The sequence below is a fragment of the Rhinolophus ferrumequinum genome, chromosome 17 (genome assembly GCF_004115265.2).
Source record: "Rhinolophus ferrumequinum isolate MPI-CBG mRhiFer1 chromosome 17, mRhiFer1_v1.p, whole genome shotgun sequence".
NCBI lineage: Eukaryota > Metazoa > Chordata > Mammalia > Chiroptera > Rhinolophidae > Rhinolophus > Rhinolophus ferrumequinum.
The window spans coordinates 38,012,182-38,034,746 of record NC_046300.1 but is presented as its reverse complement, the minus strand read 5'-3'; the positions used below and the strand labels follow the sequence as shown (position 1 = coordinate 38,034,746).

The 22,565-nt window shown below is 37.1% G+C and overlaps 1 protein-coding gene across 1 annotated transcript; it reads left to right on the top strand.

Moving 5' to 3' along the window:
• Positions 1 to 17,668: 17,668 nt before the first annotated feature.
• LOC117037292 (proline-rich protein 23A-like) lies at positions 17,669 to 18,460 on the top strand. Its single transcript, XM_033133211.1, has one exon. The coding sequence runs from the start codon at positions 17,669 to 17,671 to the stop codon at positions 18,458 to 18,460; it is 792 nt and encodes a 263-aa protein (XP_032989102.1).
• Positions 18,461 to 22,565: the final 4,105 nt, after the last annotated feature.

The window sequence follows — 22,565 nt, the reverse complement described above, 5'->3', positions numbered from 1 at the left end:
AAACTAAATAAAATATAAATAAAAGAAACCATGTAACATAGAAAGACTCAAAATTGTTAAGATGTCAATTCTCCGCAAAGTGAGCTGAAGAATCAGTAAATGAAAATCTAAGAGGAAATTGCCAAGCCAATAATAAACTTCATATGGAAATGCAAAGAACCTACAATGGCTAAAACATTCTGGGAAAAGATACAGTTGATAGACTCACACTTCTTAAAAGTGATAGTAATCAACACAGCAGACTCACCAAGATCAAGGATTTGGTGTTGAGGGAATGGCAGCAGAGACTCTCTTACCACCCTGCCAGAAATCCCCATGGGCTAGGCCCACCACAGGTCCCTCAGAGCTCCAGGGAAGCCAGAAAGAGATACAGACACTGTGGGTAACAAGGCAGTCTGGCATCACACAGCAGAGAAGAGTACTGAGAGCTGGAAAGAGAAACATCCAGGTTTCAAAGAAGCCCTGAAAGTCAATTCCAGGAGAGGACCCCCGATCTGGCCAAACTTCCCCCCATCTCAAGTCCACATTTATGACAGCACCTTGGCCTACAGAATGTGGGGCCAAGATGGGAGCATTTTTTATGTTCTCCTGCTCTCAAATGGGGCAACTACTGGTCAAAGAGAGCAAAATCTGGGTAGCCAAATGACAGGCTTCTGTAAAAATGGACATAATACCTACCTCACTAGAGTGTTGTGAGGATTAAATGCTGTGATACATAGAAAGCAGCCAGCACCTTACCAGGCATACAGTACATGGTCTTAATTCCCTCCTCCCATCGCCTCACCTCCCAAGGAGAAAGACTGGAGGCGCATGCTGTATGATCACTCTCCCTGCCTCCTCCATGTCTACCCTGAACTGGGATATCTGGGTGGGAAACAGCTTCAGGCTGCAGATGCTATGACAGCGTTGCTTAAATTAAATTACACTGAAACCAGAGAAGCCTTCAGCTCTCCCAGGGAGTTCAGAAGTGTTCACCCTGAGAGTAACTGCATACTGCACAGGAAAAGGCATTCAAGTTGATAAAAAGTCACTCGGATCACCATCTAAGGCAGCTTTAGCCTTTGAAATGAACTCATTTCTTATTAACACACACTTGGGATTTCCAGGACTGAATATTATTTCTATTACACAAACTCCATTTTTAAGACATATTTTTCATGCCGTCAGAGTCCTATGTAATTTTATCTCTCCATAGTGTACTCTCTTTCACATGTATAGAGTCAGAGGCCCTGGTGAAAAAAGAAAAGAGAAGGAGAGAAAATGAACAAGAGTCATTGATCTAACAAGGGCTAGAAGCAGGGCACCAGTACATATGACAGACAAGTCTACATAACTGAGAACCTTCTACCCATGAAATAGTATTTGGACTTTACCTAAAAGCGATAGGAAGCCACTGGAAGCCAACTCAGGATTTAAAATAGGAAATGATTGAAAATTTTTCTTTTTAGAATACTCATTTTGGTTATAATTGAAAAGACAGATGTGGAGTTGGGGGTAAGGAAGAGTAGTTAAGAAACCATTCAATAGACAATGATATTGTACTGTAGGTAATGTGATAAATATCCTTACAACAGCAATCATATTACAATATATAAATGTGTCAAAGTAACACGCTGTACACCTTAAATTTACACAATGTTACATGTAAAATTTCTTTTTAAAATTGAAAAGAAAAAAGAATAAGTATTAAAAATTTTTTAAAGAGCTTCAATAAATGAAGAGTTTCAGATTGTGTTTTCAAAATATTTACTAGTATTTTACAATAAATTTGTACACATATAAATGTTCAAATGTTTATTTAATTTAGATATGACACCAAAAAATACAAGCAATTAAAAAAAATGGGAAATGGAACTTCATCAAAATTAAAAACTTTTCTGCTTCAAGTGACCACATGAAGAAAATAAAAAGACAACCCACAGAATGGAAGAAATTATTTGTAAAGTATATATCAGATAAGAGGCTTTCCTTTTATCTTATTAAGAATATTTTTTTAAAAAAACTTACAACTCAACACCAAAAAGACAAATAACCCAATTAAAAACTGGGCAAACTGGTGGCTCAGGCGGTTAGAGCTCCATACTCCTAACTCCGAAGGCTGCCAGTTCGATTCCCACATGGGAGAGTGGGTTCTCAACCACAAGGTTGCCAGTTCAATTCCTCGAGTTCCGCAAGGGATGGTGGGCTGTGCCCCCTGCAACTAGCAACGGCAACTGGACCTGGAGCTGAGCTGTGCCCTCCACAACTAAGACTGAAAGGACAACAACTTGAAGCTGAACGGCACCCTCCACAACTAAGATTGAAAGGACAACAACTTGACTTGAAAAAAAGGCCTGGAAGTACACACTGTTCCCCCAACGGAAAAAAAAGAAAAAGTCCTGTTCCCCTTCCCCAACAAAATCTTTAAAAAAAAAAAAAAAAAAAAAAAAAAGGGTAAACTGGGCAAAGAATTTGGATAGACATTCTCTAAAGAAGGTATACAAGATGAATCAAAACAGGCCTACACCAAGACATGATAATTAAAATGCCAAAGTTTAAAAACAAAGAAAGACTTCAAAACAGCAAGAGAAAAAGTTAGTTACCTACGAGGGAGCTCCCATAAGACCACTGTCTGACTTTTCTCAGTCTGACTTATTTCACTTAGCATAATATTCTCTAAGTCCATCCATGTTGTTGCAAATGGTAAATTTTCATTCTTTTTTATGGCCAAGTAATACTCCATTGTATAAATGTACCACAGTTTCTTAATCCAATTCTCTATCGATGGGCATTTCACTGGTTTCCATATCTTGGCTATTGTGAATAGCGCCGCAATAAACATAGGGATGCACGTATTTTTTCGAATTAGTGTTTTGGATTCCTTTGGATAGATACCCAGGAGTGGAACTGAGTCATAAAGTAGTTTCATTTTCAATTTTTTGAGGAACCTCCATCGTGGCTGCACCAATCTGCAATCCCACCAACAGTGCTCGAGGGTTCCCTTTTCTCCACATCCTCGCCAACACTTGTTGTTTGTTGATTTATTGATGATAGTAATTATGACCGGAGTGAGGTGGTATCTCATTGTGGTTTTTATTTGTATTTCTCTAATGACTAGTGACGTTGAGCATTTTTCCATATGTCTGTTGGCCATCTATATCTGCTCTTTAGAGAAATGTCTCTTCATGTCCTATGTCCATTTTTTTAATTGGGTTGTTAGTTTTTTTGGTGTGGAGTTGTCTGAGGTTATTTTTTTATAAATTTTGGATATTAACCCCATATCAGATGCATCATTGGCTAATATCTTCTCCCATTCAATAGGATGCCTTTTTGTTTTATTGATAGTTTCCTTTGCTGTAAAAAAAAGTTTTAGTTTGATGTAATCCCACATGTTTAGTTTTTCTTTTGCTTCCCTTGCCTGAGGGGGTATATCAGGAAAAATATTACTAAAGATAATGTCTCAGAATTTACTTCCTATATTTTCGTCTATGAGTTTTATGGTTTTGGAGCTTACATTTAAGCCTTTAATCCATTTTGAATTTGTTCTTGTATATGGCATAAAAAGGTGGTCCAGTTTCTTTTTTTCTTTTTCTTTTTTCTTTTCTTTGCATGTATCTGTCCAGTTTTCCAAGCACTGGTTATTAGACTGTCTTTACCCCAATGCAAATTCTTGCTTCCATTGGCATCGATTAAATGACCATATAGGCATGGATTTATTTCTGGGTTCTCTATTCTGGTCCATTGATCTATGTGTCTGTTTTTATGCCAATATCATGCTGTTTTCATTACTATAGCCTTGTAGTATGAGTTGATGTCGGGTAGTGTGATACCTCCAACTTTGTTCTTACTTCTCAAGATTGTTGTGGCTATTCGGGGTCTTTTATTGTTCCATATAAATTTTAGGATTATTTTTTCTAGTTCTGTGAAAAATGTCATTGGTAGTTTGATAGGGATTGCATTGAATCTATACATTGCCTTACATAGTATGGACATTTTAATTATATTAATTCTTCCTATCCATAAGCATGGTATATGTTTCCATTTATTTGCATCTTCTTTAATTTCTCTCTTCAATGTCATAATTTTCTCAGTACAGGCCTTTTACTTCCTTGGTTAAATTTATTCCTATACTTTATTGTTTTTGAAGCAATTGTAAATGAGATTGTTTTCTTAATTTCTCCTTCTGATAGTTTGTTATTGGTGTATACAAATGCAATTGATTTCTTAATATTAAGTTTGTATCCTGCTACTTTACTAAATTCATTTATCAGTTCTAGTTGTTTTCTGGTGAAATCTTTAGGGGTATCATGTCATCTGCATATAATGACAATTTTACTTATTCCTTTCCAATTTGGATGCCTTTTATTTCTTTTTCTTATCTGATTGCTGTGGCTAGAACTTCCAGTACTATGTTAAATAAAAGTGGTGAAAGTGGGAATACTTGTCTTGTTCCTTATCTTAAGGGGAATGCTTTTATCTTTTCCCCATTGAGTATGATGTTAGCTGTGGGTTTATCATACATGGCCTTTAATATGTTGAGGTATGATCCCTCTATTCCCACTTTGCTAAGAGTTTTTATCATAAATGGCTGCTGGATTTTGTCAAATGCTTTTCCTGCATCTATTGATATGACCATCTGATTTTTCTTTTTCATTTTGTTAATATGGTGTATCACGTTAATTGATTTGCAGATATTGAACCACCCTTGCATACTGGAAATGAATCCCACTTGATCGTGGTATATGATCTTTTTAATGTATTGCTGACTTCAGTTTACTAATATTTTGAGGATTTTTGCATCTATGTTCATTAGGGACATTGGCCTACACTTTCCCTTATTTGTAATGTCTTTGTCTGGTTTTGGGTTCAGGGTAATGGTGGCCTCATAAAATGTGCTTGGGAGCCTTCCCTCCTTCTGGATTTTTTGGAATAGTTTGAGAATAGGTGACAATTCTTTTTTGAATATTTGGTAAAATTTACCTGTGAAGCCATTTGGTCCAGGATTTTTGTTTGTTTGGAGCTTATTAATTATTGATTCAATTTCGCTGGTAGTAGTCTGTTCAGATTTTCTGTTTCTTCTTGATTTAGTATTGGAAGATTGTATGCTTCTAGGAATTTATCCATTTCTTCTGGATTGTTTAATTTGTTGGCATATAGTTCCTCATAGTATTTTTTTTAAAACTTTTTGTATTTCTGTGGTGTCTGTTGTCACTTCTCTTTCATTTCTGATTTTATTAATTTGGGTCTTCTCTCTTTTTTTTGATGAGTTGGGTTAAAGGTTTGTCAATTTTGTTTATCTTTTCAAAGAACAAGCTCTTGGTTTCATTGATCTTTTTTTGGTCTCTATTTCATTTATTTCCACTCTGATCTTTATTATTTTCCTTCCTTGAACTCCCTTTGGGCTTATTTTGCTGTTCTTTTTCCAGTTCCCTTGGGCATAAAGATAAACTGTTGATTTGAGATTTTTTCTTGTTTCTTTAGGTAGGTCTGCATTGCTATGAATTTCCCTCTTAGAACTGCTTTCACTGCATCCCATAGATTGGGGGTCATTGTGTTTTCATTTTCGTCTGTCACAAGGTATTTTTTTTTCTTCCTTGATCTCATCGTTGACCCATTCATTATTTAGTAGCATGTTATTCAGCCTTCATGTGTCTGTGTGTTTTCCAGTTTTCTTCTTGTAATTGATTTCGTTTCACAGCACTGCAGTCTCAACTGGATATAACTGACATCTGTAGACTACTTCATCCAAAAACAGCAGAATACACATTCTTCTCAAGCTCACATGGAACATTCACTAAGATAGACCACATTCTAGACCATAAAACACACACTAACAAATTTAAAGTAATAGAAAACCTAAAATGTCTTGTCTCAGATGATAAAGGAATACATAACAGAAAGATAACTAGAAAATTCCAAAATAATTGGAAGTAAAACAACACACTTCTAAACAACATATGGGTCAAAGATAAAATCTCAAAAAAAATGTTCAGCATTTTGAACTAAATTAAAATGAAAACAAAACTTATCAAAGTCTGTAGGATGCACTGAAAGCAGTGCTTCGAGGGAAATTTATAGAATTAAATGTATATATTAGAAAAGAAGAAAGATCTAATCTAATCTTCCACTTCAGGTAACTAGTAAAGAAGATCAAATTAAATCCAAAATAAGCAGAGAAGGTAAATAATAAAAATTGGAGCAAGGATAAATGAAATTGAAAATAGAAAATCAATAGAGAAAAATCAACAAACACAAAAGCTGGTTATTTGAAAAGATCAATAAAATTGATAAGCCTCTAGCCACGCTTAGAAAAAGAGAGAAGACACAACTTACTAATATCAGAAATGAAAGAAGGGACATCACTACAGAGCTCAATTTCTTGAAGGATACAATCTGCCAAAAGTCTCACAAGAAGAAATAGACAACTTAAATAGGCTTGTATCTATTAAAGAAATTGAATCTATCATTAATAACCTTCCCCAAAAGAAAGCACCAGGCCCAAATGAGTTCACTGGTGAGTTCTACCAAATATTTAAGGAGGAAATTATACCAATTCTCTATAATCTTTTCTAGAAGATAGAAGCCAAAAGAATACTTCCTAACTTATTCTGTGAGGCCAGCATTATCATACTACCAAAACCAGACAAAGACATTACAAAAAAAGAAAACTACAGACAAATATTTCTCATAAATATAAATGCAAAACTCCTCAACAAAAAAATTAGCAAATGGAATCTAACAATGCACAAAAAGAAGTACACACCACAGCCAAGTGAGATTTATCCCAGATATGCCAGGCTGGTTCAACATTTGAAAATCAATTAATGTAACCCATCAAATCAACAGCCTAAAACAGCTGAAAAAGAAAAATCACATGACTACATTAATAGATGGAGGAAAAGCATTTGACAAAATCCAACAGCCATTGTGATATTTTTTTTTTTTTTGAAAACTCACAGCAAATTAGGAATGGAGGGGAATTTCTTCAACCTAACAAAGAACATCTACAAAACCTATAGTTAACTTGAATTTGGGTAAGAAACTCAATTTCCTGTTATGGTCATGAACAAGGCACAGCTGTCCCTCTCACCATTCCAATTCACATCACATTGGAAGTCCCAGCTAATGCAATAAAACTAAAAAAGAAAAAGGAAATAAAAGGTATACAGACTGGGAAAGAAGAAATAAAACTATCTTTGTTCTCAGATGACATGATTGGCTATGTAAAAAAATGCCAAAGAATCAACAAAAACATTCCTGGAATTAGTGCGAGTATAGCAAGGTTAATATACAAAAGTCAATCACTTTCCTATATACCAGCAATGAATAACTGGAATTTGGAATTTAAAACACAATACTATTTACATTTGCACCAAAAAAAAAGAAATATTTAGGTACAAATCTAACAAAATATGTATAAGATCTATATGAGGAAAACTACAAAACTCTGATGAAACAAACCAAAGAAAAAATAAATAAATAGAAAGATATTCCATGTTTATTGATGGGGAAATTCAATATTGTAAAAATGTCAGTTCTCAATTTAATCCATGGAGTCAGCACAATCTCAATCAAAATCCCCACAAGTTATTTTGTGCATATCGACAAACTGATTCCAAAGTTTACATGGAGAGGCAAAAGACCCAGAATAGCCTATACAATATTGAAGGAGAACAAAGTCAATGGACTGACACTACCCAACTTTCAAACTTACTATAAAGATGCAGTAATCAAGACAAGGTGGTATTGGCAAAAAGAAGAAAAACAGATCAATGAAACAAAATAAAGAACCCCAAAATAGACCCACATAAATATAGTCAAATGATCTTTGCCAAAGGTGCAAAGGCCAACAATGGGGGAAACACAGTCTTTTAACAAATGCTGCTGGGAGAACTAGACATCCATATGTAAAAAGAAAAAAATATCTAGACATAGACCTTATACCCTTTCCACCTTATCCCTTTTCCATTCAAAATGGCTCAAGACCTAAATGTAATTTCTATAAATAGCAAAGTTTTATAGCAAAGCTATAAAACTTCTAAGAAGATAATACAGGAGAAAATTTAGATGACCTTGGGTTTGGTGATGACTTTTAGATACAATACTAAAGGCATAATCCATGAAAGAAATAATTGATAAGCTGGACTTCATTAAGATTAAAAACTTCTGCCCTATAAAAGACACTGTCAAGAGAATGAGAAGACAAGTCACAGAAAAAAAATATTTGCAAGAGACATACATGATAAATGACTATCAGCCAAAAATACAAAGAACTCTTAAAATTCAATAAGAAAATAAACAACCTGATTTTAAAATGGGCAAAAGAGCTGATTAGACACCTCACCAAAGAAAATATACAGTTGGCAAATAAGCATATGAAAAGGTGCTTCCACATCATATGTCATCAGAGAAATGAAAATTAAAACAGTAACAAGACACCGCTATGTACTCATATCTATTAAAATGGCAAAAATCTAAAACACTGACAGCACCAAATGCTAACAAAGCTGTGGAGCAGCAGAAACACTCATTCGTAGCTGGTAAGACCACAACGTGGCACATCCACTTTGGAAGACAGTTTGGCAGTTTCTTACAAAACTAAACATACTGTTAACATATGATCCAGCCATTGTGCCCCTTGGTATTTACCCAAAAGAGTTGAAAACTTATGTTCATTAAAAAAAAAAAAAAACCTGCACTCAGATGTTTATAGTGGCTTTATTCATAATTGTTGAAACTTGGAAGCAACTAAGATATCCTTCAATAGGTGAATGGATAAATAATGGATAATTTCTGTGGTGCATGCAGAAAATGGAATATTATGCAATACTAAAAATAAATGAGTTATCAGGCCATGAAAAGACCTTAAATTCATGTTACTAAATGAAAGAAGCCAATATTAAAAGGCTGCAAACTGTATGATTCTAACTATATGACATTCTGGAAAAAGCACAATTATGGATACAGTAAAAAGATCGTGATTGCCAGGGGTTAGGGAGAAAAAAAGGATGAATAGGAAGAGCAGAAGAGTGTTAGGGCAATGAAACTATTCTATATGATAAAATAATGATGGATACATGTCATTATGCTTTTGTCAAAACCCAAAGAACTGTACAACACCAAGAGTGAACCCTAATGTTCACTATGGTCTTTGGGTGATAATGATGTGTCAATGTATGTTCATCAGTTGTAACAAATGTACCACTCTAGTGCAGAATGTTGATAGTTGGAGAAGCTATACATGTGTGAACCTAAAACTATGCTAAAAGATAAAATCTATTATTAAAAAGTTCTATAAATATATTCTCTCATATCTTCTCTTAACTTCTTTAAAAGACATGTCTGTATAATGCGATAATTATAACACTATATCACTGGATTCATGACATATATAAATATAATATAAATGAGAGTACAGAACAAAAAAGAGGAAATAGAGTTACACTGGAGCAAAGTTTCTATGTATTATTGAAATTAAGTTAGTATTAATCTTAAATAGATTTTGATAACTTTTTTTTTTTTAATTTATTGGGGTGACAATTGTTAGTAAAATTACATAGATTTCAGGTGTGCAATTCTGTATCACATCATCCATAAATCACACTGTGTGTTCACCACCCAGAGTCAGCTCCCCTTCCATCACCATACATTTGATCCCCCTCACCCTCATCCCCCACCCCCCAACCCCCTTACCCTCTGGTAACCACCAAATTACGTTCCCCAGATTAATTTTCAAACCCGTGGCCATCCTGTGGTCACCAACTGCCCTCCAATCCCCTCACCCTCCCCCCCACCCCCCACCCCTCCCGCCCATCTAGCAACCCTCAGTTGATTTTGATAACTTAAGATGTATATTGTGATCCCTAGATCCCAACCACAAAAAAAGCTGAAAATAATATGGTATAGAAAATCAACAGAGAAATTAAAAATGATACACAAATAATATTTATTTAACACAAAAGAAAAACTCTTCAAGGAGCAACGGAGGGACAAAAAGCGCAATAGAAAACAAATATAAAAGTGGCAAGTGTAAATTCAACCATATCAATGATTACCAGAAATATGAATGGTCTAAACCATCCAATCAAAAGGTAGAAATTGTTAGAGTAGGTTTAAACAGCAAGACCCAACTATGTGCTGTCTATAAGAGGCATGCTTAAGATTAAAGAAACAAATGAATTGAAATGGTAAGAGACATATGCAAACAGCAACCATAAGAGAGCTGGAATGGCTATATTAATATTGGGGAAAGGTAGACGTTAAGACAGGAATTATTAGTATAAGAAAAGACAGCTATTTCATAACGATAAGAAGGTCATTGAATTGGGACTATATAACAATTATAAATGTACATTCACCTAACAACAGAGCTCTAAAATACTGACAGGAAAAACTGACAGAATTAAAGAGAGAAATAGGCAATGCAACAATTAGCACTGGAGGTTTTAATACTCCACTCTCAAAAATGAGTAGAACAATTAGACAGAAAATCATCAAAAACAGAGAACACCACTATTAACTAACTTAACTTAACATATATGAAACACTCCATCCAATGACTGCAAAATACACATTCTTTTAAAGTACACATGAAATATTCTCCAAGATAGACCATATACTAGGCTATAAAGTAAGTCTCAGTAAGTTTTTCAATGACTGAAATCATACAAAGTATGTTCTCTGAATGCAATAGCATTAAAACTATAAGTCAACAACAGAAAGAACTCTGAAAATTTTCCAAATATTTATAAATTAAGCAACACACTTCTAAATAACCTGTGGGTCAAAGAAGAAACCACAAGGAAATTGGAAAATATTCTGAACTGGGTAAAAACAAAATTTAAAGGATTATAAGAAAATTCTGTAAACATCTTCAGGCCAACAAAAGATGACTTGGATGAAATGGACAAATTCCTAGAAAAACACAAATTACCAAAACCGACTTAAGAAGAAACAGACTGTCTGAATAGACCAATAATAAGTTTTAAATATTGAATTAACAATTTAAAATCTTCCCACAAAGAAAAGTCCAGGCCCAGATAGCTTCACTAGTGAATTCTATCAAATACTTAAAGAAGAAATAATAGCAATTCTTCATGAAGTTTCATAAAATAGAGGAGGATAAAACACATCCCAATTCATTGTGTGAAGCCAATATTATCCTAATACCAAAGCCAGATGAAGACATCATAAGAAAAGTACAGATCAATCTTTCCTGAACACAGATGTGAAAATCTTTAACAAAATATTAGAACAACAAATAAGAATGATTTCTACACCATGAGCAAATGGTATTTATCGAAGGTATACAAGTTACTTTAACATCCAAACACTTGTTAATATAATACAGCATGTTAATAAAGTAAAGAACAAAAACCATGTGTTATACTCATTAGATACAGAAGAAAGCATTTGACAAAACCCAGCATTCATTCATGATATAAACTCTCAATAACTTAAGACTAGAAGGCAAGTTTATCAACCTGATAAAGGGCATATAAGAAAAATTCATGGCTAACCTCATATTTAGTGGTGAAAGGTGGGCTGGAGCTTTCTCCACTAAGTGCAGAAACAAGACTGAGAATATAATGTACAGCATGAAGAAAAAAAAGAAACAAAAGAAACAAAACAAGGCAGGGATTTCACTATGGCCACTTCTACTCAACATTTTATTGGAAGCTCGAGCCAGTGCAAGGAGGAGAAAAAAAAATTAAAGGCATCCAGATTGGAAAGTGAGAAATACAACTATCTTTATTCTCAAATGACAGTATCTTATATGTAGAAAATCCCAAGGAAACCACCAAAAAAGTTCCAGAATTAAGGACTAGTTTAGCACAATTGCAGTTTACAAGAGCAATATAGAAAAATCAACAATATTTTGATACACTAGCAATAAACAATCTGAAAATGAAATTAAGAAAAAAATTCCATTTGTAATGCCACCAAAAAGAATAAAATACTTAGGAGTAAAATTAACAAAATAAGTGTAAGGCTTATACATTGACATCAAAACATTGATGAGATCAATTTAAAAAGAACTAAATAAATGGAGAGACATTTATGATTCATGACTGAATTCACGTTCATGATTGAAAGACTCAATATTGTCAAGAATTCTTCCCAAATTGATTTATACATTCATCATAATCCCTATGAAAATCCAGCAGGCGTTATTAGAAATTGATAAACTGATCCTAAAATTCATATGGAAATGCAAAGGACCTAGAATTGCCATAACAATTTTTAAAAAGAACAAAGCTGAAGACCTTATACTACTTCAAATCTTACTCAAAAGATACAGTAATCAAGACAGTGTGGTACTGGCACAAGAATTGTCATACAACAAATCAACAGAACTGAATTATGAGTCCAAACCAATCTTTACATTTATGGTGAATTTATTTTTGACAAAAGTCCCAAGACAATTCAATATAAAAAGGACAGTCTTTTTAGCACTTGAATATACACATTCAAAAAAATAAACAGAAATTATTACTTCACACCATAGACAAAAATTAACTCAAAATAGATCATAGACCTAGATGAAAAAGTTAAAACTATTAATTTCTCAAAAAAATAGGAAAAAATCTTCATGACCTTGGTTAAACAAAAAGTTGTTAGATACAACACCAAAAATACAATCCATTTTTTAAAATTGATGTTGTGAACTTCATCAAAATTTAAAACATATGCACTTCAAAAGTCATTGATAAGCGGGGAGGGGGTAGACAAAGAGGGTAAAGAGGGTCAAATATATGCTATCAGAGACTTGACTTCAGGTAGTGTACACACAACAGAGTATACAGACATTGTATTATAAAAATTTCCACATGAAATTTATATCATGTTATTATCAAACAATGTCACCTAATAAATTTACTTTTAAAAAGTCACCAATAAAAATTTTTAAATACAGCTAAAACTAACACAATGTTATATGTCAATTATCTCAATAAAACAAGAAAAACAATCCATACACTGGGAGAAAATATGTGCAAATCATATATCTGATAAAGGACTCGTATACAGTGTATATAAAGAGCTCTTACAACTCAATAATAAAGCAAAGAAGTGAACTCTAAAATGAACAAAATATTCTATTAGATATTTAACCACAAAAGATACACACTTAGCTAATAAGCTCAAGAGATGTTCAACGCCATCAGTCATTAGAGAGATGCAAGTTAAAACCACAACGACATACCACAACATACCCACTAAATGGTTATAATAAAAAAAGATACACAATACCAAATGTCGGTGAGAATATGGAGTGACTAGAACCCTCAGCATTGCTGATGGGAATGTAAAATGGTACAGAAACTTTGGGAAAACCATTCGGTGGATTTTTCAAAAGTGAAACATAAACTTGCCATTGGACCCAACAATTCCACTCCTTGGAATCCATCTAAGAGACATGAAAGCTTATGTCCACACAATGGCATGTATATGAATGTTCATAGCAGAATTATTCACAATAGCCAAAAACTGTAAATAATCCAAATATCAAAAAACTGGTGAATGGATAAACAAAATATGATATACCCATTGCATAGATACTATTCATCAAGTAAAACTAATAAAACTGATTTGACACACTACAACACAGATAAAAACAGATAACAAGTGCTACAAAAATAAACTGCAAAACAGTACACTAACTGAAAGAAACCAAATGCAAAAGACTACATATTCTATGATTCATTTATATGAAATATCTAGTAAAAAGGCAAATTTAGAGAGACAGATAGAGGTAATCGCAGATTATCTCAGTCTAGGGGTTTGGGGAGGGATTAAATGCAAACAGGAATGAAGGAACTTTCCAAGATGATAAAAAGGTTTTAAAACGGGATTGTGGTAATGCTTACCCAACTCCAAAAATTGACTAATAACGATTAAAATTGAAAATTAATATCACCTGTAAAGTACAAACAACTATGATGTGCCTCCAGAGAAAGATACATATCACTTACTAGTATTCAAGCATAACTTTAATCGTATCATGAGGAAACACAAGAGAAACCCCAATTGAGGAACACTTTATGAAATAACTACCTATAATTTTCAAAAATATTAATGGCTTGAAAAACAATGCAAGGGTAAGGAACTGTTTCAGATAAAAAGTGACTAAAAAGAAATAACACCTGAAAGCAATGCACGATCCAGAATTGCATCTTACAGGCAAAAAAATAATCAGGTAGGTACAGAGAAAAAGATAGGTGTTATAAAGGTCATTATCGGTAAAATTGACAAAATTGGGACATGGACTGTGGATTAAAGTACGGCATCAATGTTAAATTTTTCTGAATTTGATAACTACTAAAAATGTGTAAGAGAATATTCTTGTTAGGAAATACACATTGAAACATTATAGGTAAAGAGGCCTAATATACAAATTTAGGCCCAACTGACTCAAGGAATATATTATTCAAGGAATATGTTATTCCTTGAATCATTTGGGCCTGATAACCTACCCTGACAGTGTTTGGGTGTCTTGGAGGAAAGTAAAATCAGGCAGGGTGAAAGATATCTAATCTGGTGCCCAGCAATCCATTCCTGAATCACACAGATATTATGCTATGCAAAGACCTAGAAGAGTGCTTTGTCACAGATCAGACCCCTTTTTAGGATGATTATCATGGTGATGATATTCTTTACCATTCATTGAACACCTGCTACATGACAGGCATTCTACAAGACACTGGGGAACAGGGCTGACACTGTCAAGTGGGAGAGACAGATTATAAACATAACAAACAGTAAATAGCTACTAGCACTTACTTAGTATGCAGGAAGAACATTTTGCATATATTATCTCACTGCTGCCCTGCACAGTAGATGGCATTCTCCCCATTTTACACGTAAGGAAACTCAGAAGGTGAAATGCCTTGTCCACGATCATCCAATTAAAAAGTTGGCTGAAGAAATTGCAAAAAGTGCAATTACTTTTGCACCAACCTAATAAATGTAAAAAATAAAAAATAAATAAAATCCAAAACTACAAAAAAAAAAAAAAGTTGGCTGTAGAGAAATCTGGTGCGTCTACTCCATGGACCCCTGCTAACTGCCTCTTTCCCAGGGAAGGACCACATTCCCTTGGAAGGGGAGCTCAGAGTGAGGATACACAGGACCCAGGACAATGATGAGCTCACAGGTGAAACTGCTGAGGTCAGGCGAGCAGCTGACACGAGTTGGCAACAGCCAAGGACAGGCGCCACAGAGACTTCAGAGCCCCACTACTGGCCAGGCCAGGAGCCCAAGGCTCCTCTTTGAGTTCAGGCCAGCTTTGGGCTCATCCATTAGTAACTTACACCATGGCACATCCATTCTCAATCTCCCGAATAGAGCCCCCATTTTTCCCCCCGAAATGTGGAATGTTCAAGGGTCACAGACTGAATGAATTCTCCAGGGCCGAAACAATTTTTCTTGTAAGCTCCTTCCACCATCAGCTCTGCAGAGACAACAGGAACGCGGCAGCGACTCCCATCGCCTGGGAGCCAGGGCACAGATTCCAGTGACATTCACATTTGCCCAGCCCAGGCCACAGATTCCCCCGCAAAGCCCCAGCAATGTCGCTGCAGAGTATGACGCAAGTCCCAGTTCGCCTAGCCAGTGCCCCGTCCCACGTAGCGCCAACTCTGGGGAATTTTCCGTTGCGTAGCCAGGAACCGTGGAAATCTCCACATAAACGTGAATGCAGGTGGTTTGTGCAGGGAAAACCCCTGAACATGGCCCAGGAAGTTTGAGTTCCTTTCATGATTATGTCACCAACAAGCAGGGCCCTGACCAAAAGCCCTCAACTGCTAAATGAAAATAAGTTCAGTGATCTTAAACTTAGGCGTAAAACCATTTTTTGGAGGTGCTTACAGAGAAGTCCTAGACCCCCACACTCCAGGAATTCAGATTCAGTGGTTCTGGGATGGGGCAAAGAATCTGGGATGGGGCGTTTTCCCGCAAATTTCCCAGGGAAGGCCAATGCTGCCAATTCACTGACCACTAGCTTTAAAAGCCATCAAGAAAGGCCTGATTTAAATATAATTCTGAACAAAGGAATATTATGTAGCTCTAAAAATGTGAGTATATAATATGCTATTTTGTAAAAAGGGACAAAGTGAGCAATTGCGTGATTAAGGGACAGGGATAGAAGGAAATGTTTCATTGTCATCTTTAACCATGTGAAAGTATTATATAATCTAAAATTAGTGTTGCATGTTTTCTCCTGTTAACACTAGATAATGAGTTGAGACACACCATCCTTTTTGCAGCCATGATACACCATGCAGACACACTTTTAAAGTGACACTCAGATCAAAAGCCCTGATCCTGCCTCATCTTAAGTGGAGCTTGACATGTCAGATACAGTTCTGCTAGTTCCAGGCTCCTGGACAAATTAGTTCCTCTTTCTGCATGATATTTTCATCATTTGTAAATTGGGCTAAAAAGAGATACACTTCACGGTTGCAGTTTAGGTCAAATTAGATAAACTCTTCAGTTGATAATAGTATCATAATTGCTATAGTAGTAAACTGATATATATACTAAAGTCACAAATTGATCATGCGGAAGCTGCTATTAAGACATTCAATTCTAATATTACTTTCTCTTTCAACATGTCTGGAAGATCTGACAGTAATTTATAACTTCGGCGAAAAGAAGAATAATGATGTCATCCAAAAAATTCACCCCACTATTGGACCAAAAGAAAAGCGCAGGTCACTTCTGGGGCGGGGCCTCAGGGGAAGAGTGGCTTACGTGTGGCTTTCCTGTGACAGCGTTCTATTGGTGGGACTTGCAACTCAATCAGCTTTCAGATTAAGGTCTTCCGCATCTGAGGTCAACACAATACCTAGAACTTGACACTGGAAGCCGAGCTCTAGAGCGTCACAGTCATTCGCCCCCTAGGGGCCCATAAAAGTATCTCCAGATCTCTACGTGACGGAGCCTCAGAGAGCGGTGTTTAGCATGATGTTGTGCGACTTTGGTTAAAGAGGAAATTGCCACAAATATGTTACTTCAGTATTAAAACAGAACTTTTCTTAAAGAGAAATCAGAATTTTCCATTCACTCCTGAAATTAAAGACCAAGCATTAAAGGAATTTCATGGAGCTTTCGGGTGGGTCCACTTTATGCTGGGAAGGAGTGATCTATTTGAGTGGTCGTTTCTCTAGAATGCCTAAAATCACAGAAAAACATTAGTTCTAAAGGTGGGCAATGTTTGAAGCTATCCTGGCATCTTTTTTATCTAAGAATGAATTGCACAAGTACTCTGTCCCATACAAGCCTATAGAAGTATTTCCTTATGGTGACCTACCAACCACAGCCCTGGCTATTGGGCGGCAGGGAGAGACCACGATCTCTATGGGGTGGAGCCTCGTTGAGGGAGGAGCTAGGAAAGATATTTTACGACTTTGGTTCCGCCAGCGTCACTTGCAACATCATTGGCTGTCTGGTGTGCACACGGGTCAGCGTGAGCAGCCGAAGGTTTGACCTTAGGCTCGGGTCTCCTAGAAGCTGAACTGCAGGCCTCCCAGGAGGCGCTCCCGGAGCTCTGAAGACTCACTCCACGTCCTCGTGTGGTTCTGTGTCTCAGCTGATACGCGGCCCACCTCTCCTGTCATCGGGACCTGTCACTGCGTGACGTTCGCCTCCGCCAGGCCCCAGGACCACCGCCCACAGCGCCATCGAAGTGATGGGCAGCCGGCTCCGCAGCCCCAGAGCCTACCCTGCGCCCGGCTGGGGACCGCGGCCTGGAGGACCCGGCCCCGCCAAGCGCCGCCGAACCGAAGAGCCCGCGGGCCCCGAGTGCAGGACGGAGCCCATCCTGCAAGAACCCGCGGAGCCCCCGGCCGTGGGCGCGCTCACCTCCGTCGTGGTCCTGGCCGCGGGCTGTGCCCTGCAGCTGCCCCTGGACGGCGTCGACCTGTTGCTGGAGCCCGAGCCAACGTCGGTCCTGCAAGTGTCTCTCGGAGAGCACACCTTCATGCTGATCCCGGAGGCCCTCTTGGGCTCCGCCGACGAACGCTCGGGAGGGCAGGGCCACGCGCCTGTCGGCCTACAACCTGGCGCTCTCCTGGGCGCTCCCAGGGAAGACGGTGCCGTCCAGCAGAGACTCTTCTGCGCATGTGTCCCAGAGATCGCCGCCCAAGAGGAGGCCTACGAAGAGGACGCGGACCCCGAGTTCCTGCCGCCTTCGATGGACCCCAGGGCCGGCTCAGTCGCTGGATTCCGCTCCTCACCTAGAAGGGTGGCCGGCTTCTACCCGCACAGCCCCATCACGGAGCCCGCGCCTCGGGCCCCCACCCCCAGTCCAGAGAGACGCTCTCCTGGTCCCTACTTCAACCTGGACTTCCACCTTCTAGAGCCTTTTCCCAGCTCACCACTCCAGCCTCTACCGCCTTCTCCAAGTCCAGGTCCCCACGCGCGCCCCCAGCGCCCTCCAGGTCCTGCGCGCAAGGCCCGGAGACGCCTGTTCCAGGAATGAACTGCTCTACAATCCCTTGCCACCTGGCTGAGGGCTATGAGAGGGGTACTTTGACAACGGCCGTGTGTACATTGCACAACCTACAAGAATCACCAAGCGTGGATCACGGATAGACGATTTTTTGATGCAGATTCCTTTGCAGAATTTTGGATCAATGATGGACTAAAACACCTGGAGGGAAGATCAGAAAGCAGCAAAGAAATACTGCTTGAAATACAGTGTACTTGACTTCAGGTGGTGAGCACACAATATACAGATGTATTCTAGAATTGTATACTTGAAATTTATATAATCTTATTAACCAATAATTTTTTAAAAGCATTAAGAAAATACAGTGTACTTTCAGACAGCTTGCTGCTTAGATTGTTTTCTCTATAGAAGTCACCTTCAAGCTTGCAAACCTCAGCTCCAGCACTTTTCTCTAAAAATCCATCTTTTCCCCAGCACCCTAACACTGTACCCTTTTTCTTCCACAGTAATTACTAAATTTCTTTTGCTTAATGGGTTGGCCCTAGTGTCTATTCTAGTTCATGATAACTTTCTCACCATTCTGAACTTTTCTTTATGGTGGCTCTAGCCTCTTTGGGGGGATCTAGCAAATAGTTGTATGTAGACAAATGTTTGTTGGATACAAAACAAACAGAATGTGGAACAATGATCATGCTTCCTCCTCTTTTTTAATGACCTTGTTAACAAATGGTTTAACCATATTGCTGGGTTTGTACGGGGTTTTTTCACACAAAAAAAAACTTTTTTCCATTATTTTCTTCTTATATATTTTTAATATAATTTTCCTGTCCTGGAAAAGTTTATAATTCTAAAGATTCTGTGTTTTTTATAATTCTGATCTGTAGCTTCTCCTGCTTGACTGATAAAGACAATAATATTGCCAAATAATGAGAAATTGTCTTTTTTTGACAAGCCTCTTACATCTTATTTTTCTAGTCTTTTCTATTAAATATTATTTCAAGTCCAGGTTGAAGAGTAATAGGAGCATCCCTGTCTTACACCTTGTGTTAATGCAGATGCTTCTAAATTTTACCACAAATTATAATCTTTTCTGTACATGGTTTGTAGATAACCCTAATTCTATTGAAGACGTTAGTTTTCAGTCTTTCTGATTAAAAATTTAGGATTTTTGTTTTTGTTTGGTTTTGGCTGACTACAAAGACTTTGCTCAGATTATTCTAGATGTTGGCATTTTATTGTTTGTATGTATACATAAAGAGGCTACATGGAATCTTTGCACCTTTGGAGAACAGACAGAAATCTGGCAATAGAGCAAATGACACCAAGCTTGGGGCTTCAGAAATTTAAAAAACTGGATGTCCTTCTGATGACTTGAGAAGGTGGACGGGGAAAGGCATTAACTGCAAGGTCACTTTAAGGATTTTAAATGTTAAATTTTAACACAAATTTTTCTGTATGCACAAGATGACTTTTTGTAGTTTCTTTTTTAATCTATTCATGTACTGATTTCCACTGATAGATCCTCAAACGATGAAGTATCTTTGCATTTGTGCTATTCCACTTTGTTTTATACAATTCTAATTCCACCCTGGGTTATTTTTTGTTTTGTTTGTTTACAGTCATATACATACCTAATTTTAAAACGTCATTATTTTGCCAGGTTTGCTTCATTTTATAACAAAATAAATTATTAGTGATAAAGTTAATATCAAGATGCTGGTTTTTTTTCTGTTGAACATTTATTATTAAGATTTACCAACATGCTTTGCCAATGTCTTTGCTCACCTTCTATTGCATCCTACTCCTTTATTCTGTCCTCATTTTTCTTCTTATCAAGGTATATTCTTTCAAATTCTTTCAGCTATGGCCTGTATCTAAATCTTAGTTTTTATATGTCTGTGAATATTTCAATTATACCTTCAAACTTGTATAACATTCTAGCTGGGTTTGGAATTCTAAAATAAAGCCTATGCTCTCTCACTACTTTAAAGATATTGGTCTATTATTTTCCCTAATATTTATTGTCACAGATGAGAAGTCTTCTGTCATTTGTATTCCCATTCCTTTGTAGAGGATTAGGCTGTTTACTTTAGTATTTTTCTTGATTTTGATGTTCTACAGTTTCAACATGATGTGTTTAGTGGTAGAAATTTTGTCTGCTGCAACTCAGTAAGCTTTCTAAATCTGGAGAATTAACTCTTTTCTTAAAATCTCAAAAAAGAATGAGTCAATATCTCTTGGACTATTGAGCCCCTTTTCAATCTCTGGAACTTTTAATAGAGAAATGATGGAGCTGTTTAATCAATGCTCCTACCCATGTCTCTTAATATCTAGATTAGGTTTTTGTACCCTTTATAATAATCCACTTTCTCTCTTCTAATTCACTGATTCTGTCATTTTCTACTTTCAAAATTCTGTTTATGTTCTTTATAAGATAGTGTTCATTTCAAATACTGCATTTTTCCTTTTCAAGACTTCTGATTACTTCAGTTTTTTTATATCTACCTGCTCTTATTTCACAACTTTTGGTCAATGTCATGTAAACTTCTTGTTTCATGGATGTTATCTCCTTCTCTATCTCTAGAAGAATTTAAACATTCTTGATTTCTGTATCAATGAGCTCAATAATTACATTTTCTCAGGCATAAAATCTACAATTATTTGGCAACATTTAATGACACAGATTTTCTCTTAGGCAAAGAAATTTTGTTTTGTGGACCCATTTTTAATGGGAATTCATTTTCTGCTCCATATTTGAATTTTGTATTTGCTTCTTCCTGGTTCCCTAGGATCCAGAACTCAGAGTCACCCATATGGAGCTCATGTAACTCGCCACTCAAAAATCACAGTGCTCATACTCAATAAATCACACATGGCCCAATTTCCAATTTCAGTGCTGTAGTAATGCTGGGGTGGACTGTCCATATCCCCAACCCCTCAGGACTGCTGCAAGTATTAGCAGCTAACTCAGCCGAGGTGCTCTCATGACCTCCATGAGTAGTCCACTTCAATGACTGTTCAGTTAAAGGGTACAGGCCCAGCTCATTTAATTCAAGACAACACTGAAGGTTACCCAATTCTAGAGCTCTCAATGGGTTGGCTGAGGCCTTTGTTGCAACTGCACCCCAGTTCAACTTCTCCATCTACTCAGTCATATTTTCTTTGTTCCTACAAATTCCTGCATGCAAATCTCCATCTCAGTCTTCCCAAGCCGATTTCAGACAGCTGGTGCCAGGACTGATTATAGGAAGCAGCCACTGAAATAGATTTCATAGCTGAATCATGGAGCATGAATAACCCATGGCGTGCTACAGCAAAGCAGATAAAATCTTAATCAGTGGTGAACTTATTGTCATACTGGTAAAAGAGAATACACTGGCACTGGCAATATCCCAGGCATTTGAGAAATTTGAGGACAGAGTAATTATAACAACTAATATTTATAAGTAGCACATTTTTAATGGCTTGCTGGGACAATCAATGCATTTGAGAAAAAGAACGAAATGCTGAGGGTGATTAATTACCAATAAAACCTAAATATGAGATCAAGACAGTTTCTTTGACAGCATACAAATAGCCTTTTGTCTCCTGGAGCATGAGGTGGGGAAAAAACTGAGGATCTGGCCCAGAATTTACTGTAGAGATAGTGGAAAACCATAAAAGATTGAATTCTCAAACTAGGCAAGTCTGATCACAGGCTGGTTGGGCTCTGAGACATTGGATGGAGACACCCAGGTACATACCTGAATATCTTAAACCCCCAGATCCCTTTCAATCTTCTTGGCCCACTCCTCTCTGTAACAAGGTGGCACTTCTCCCTCGCTTTAAGATGATGTCTGGCAAGACAGCATGCACCAACCTCAAAACCTACCCTCATCTCGTCTCTTTGCCACCAGACCAATAACTAAAGTTAAGCACAATATAATCCAGCCAGGGAAATGCTAGATGTGCACATAAGGAAGGGAACTACGTAAACCCTGGAAGAGCTGCAGAACTCACTCAACATATACCAGCAGAAGCCAAGTATAAGGCTGAGGGTGCTGGATGTCCACCTGGAGAAGGGAGAGTATTAGTTTAGAAGCCACTGTCTCATGATACAGGATTGAACTCCCTGGCAAGAACTCTGTAAGACAGT

What these genes read in the sequence shown, in the direction of transcription:
- LOC117037292 (XM_033133211.1), top strand. Translation starts at nt 17,669, where the DNA reads ATGGGCAGCCGGCTCCGCAGCCCCAGAGCCTACCCTGCGCCCGGCTGG.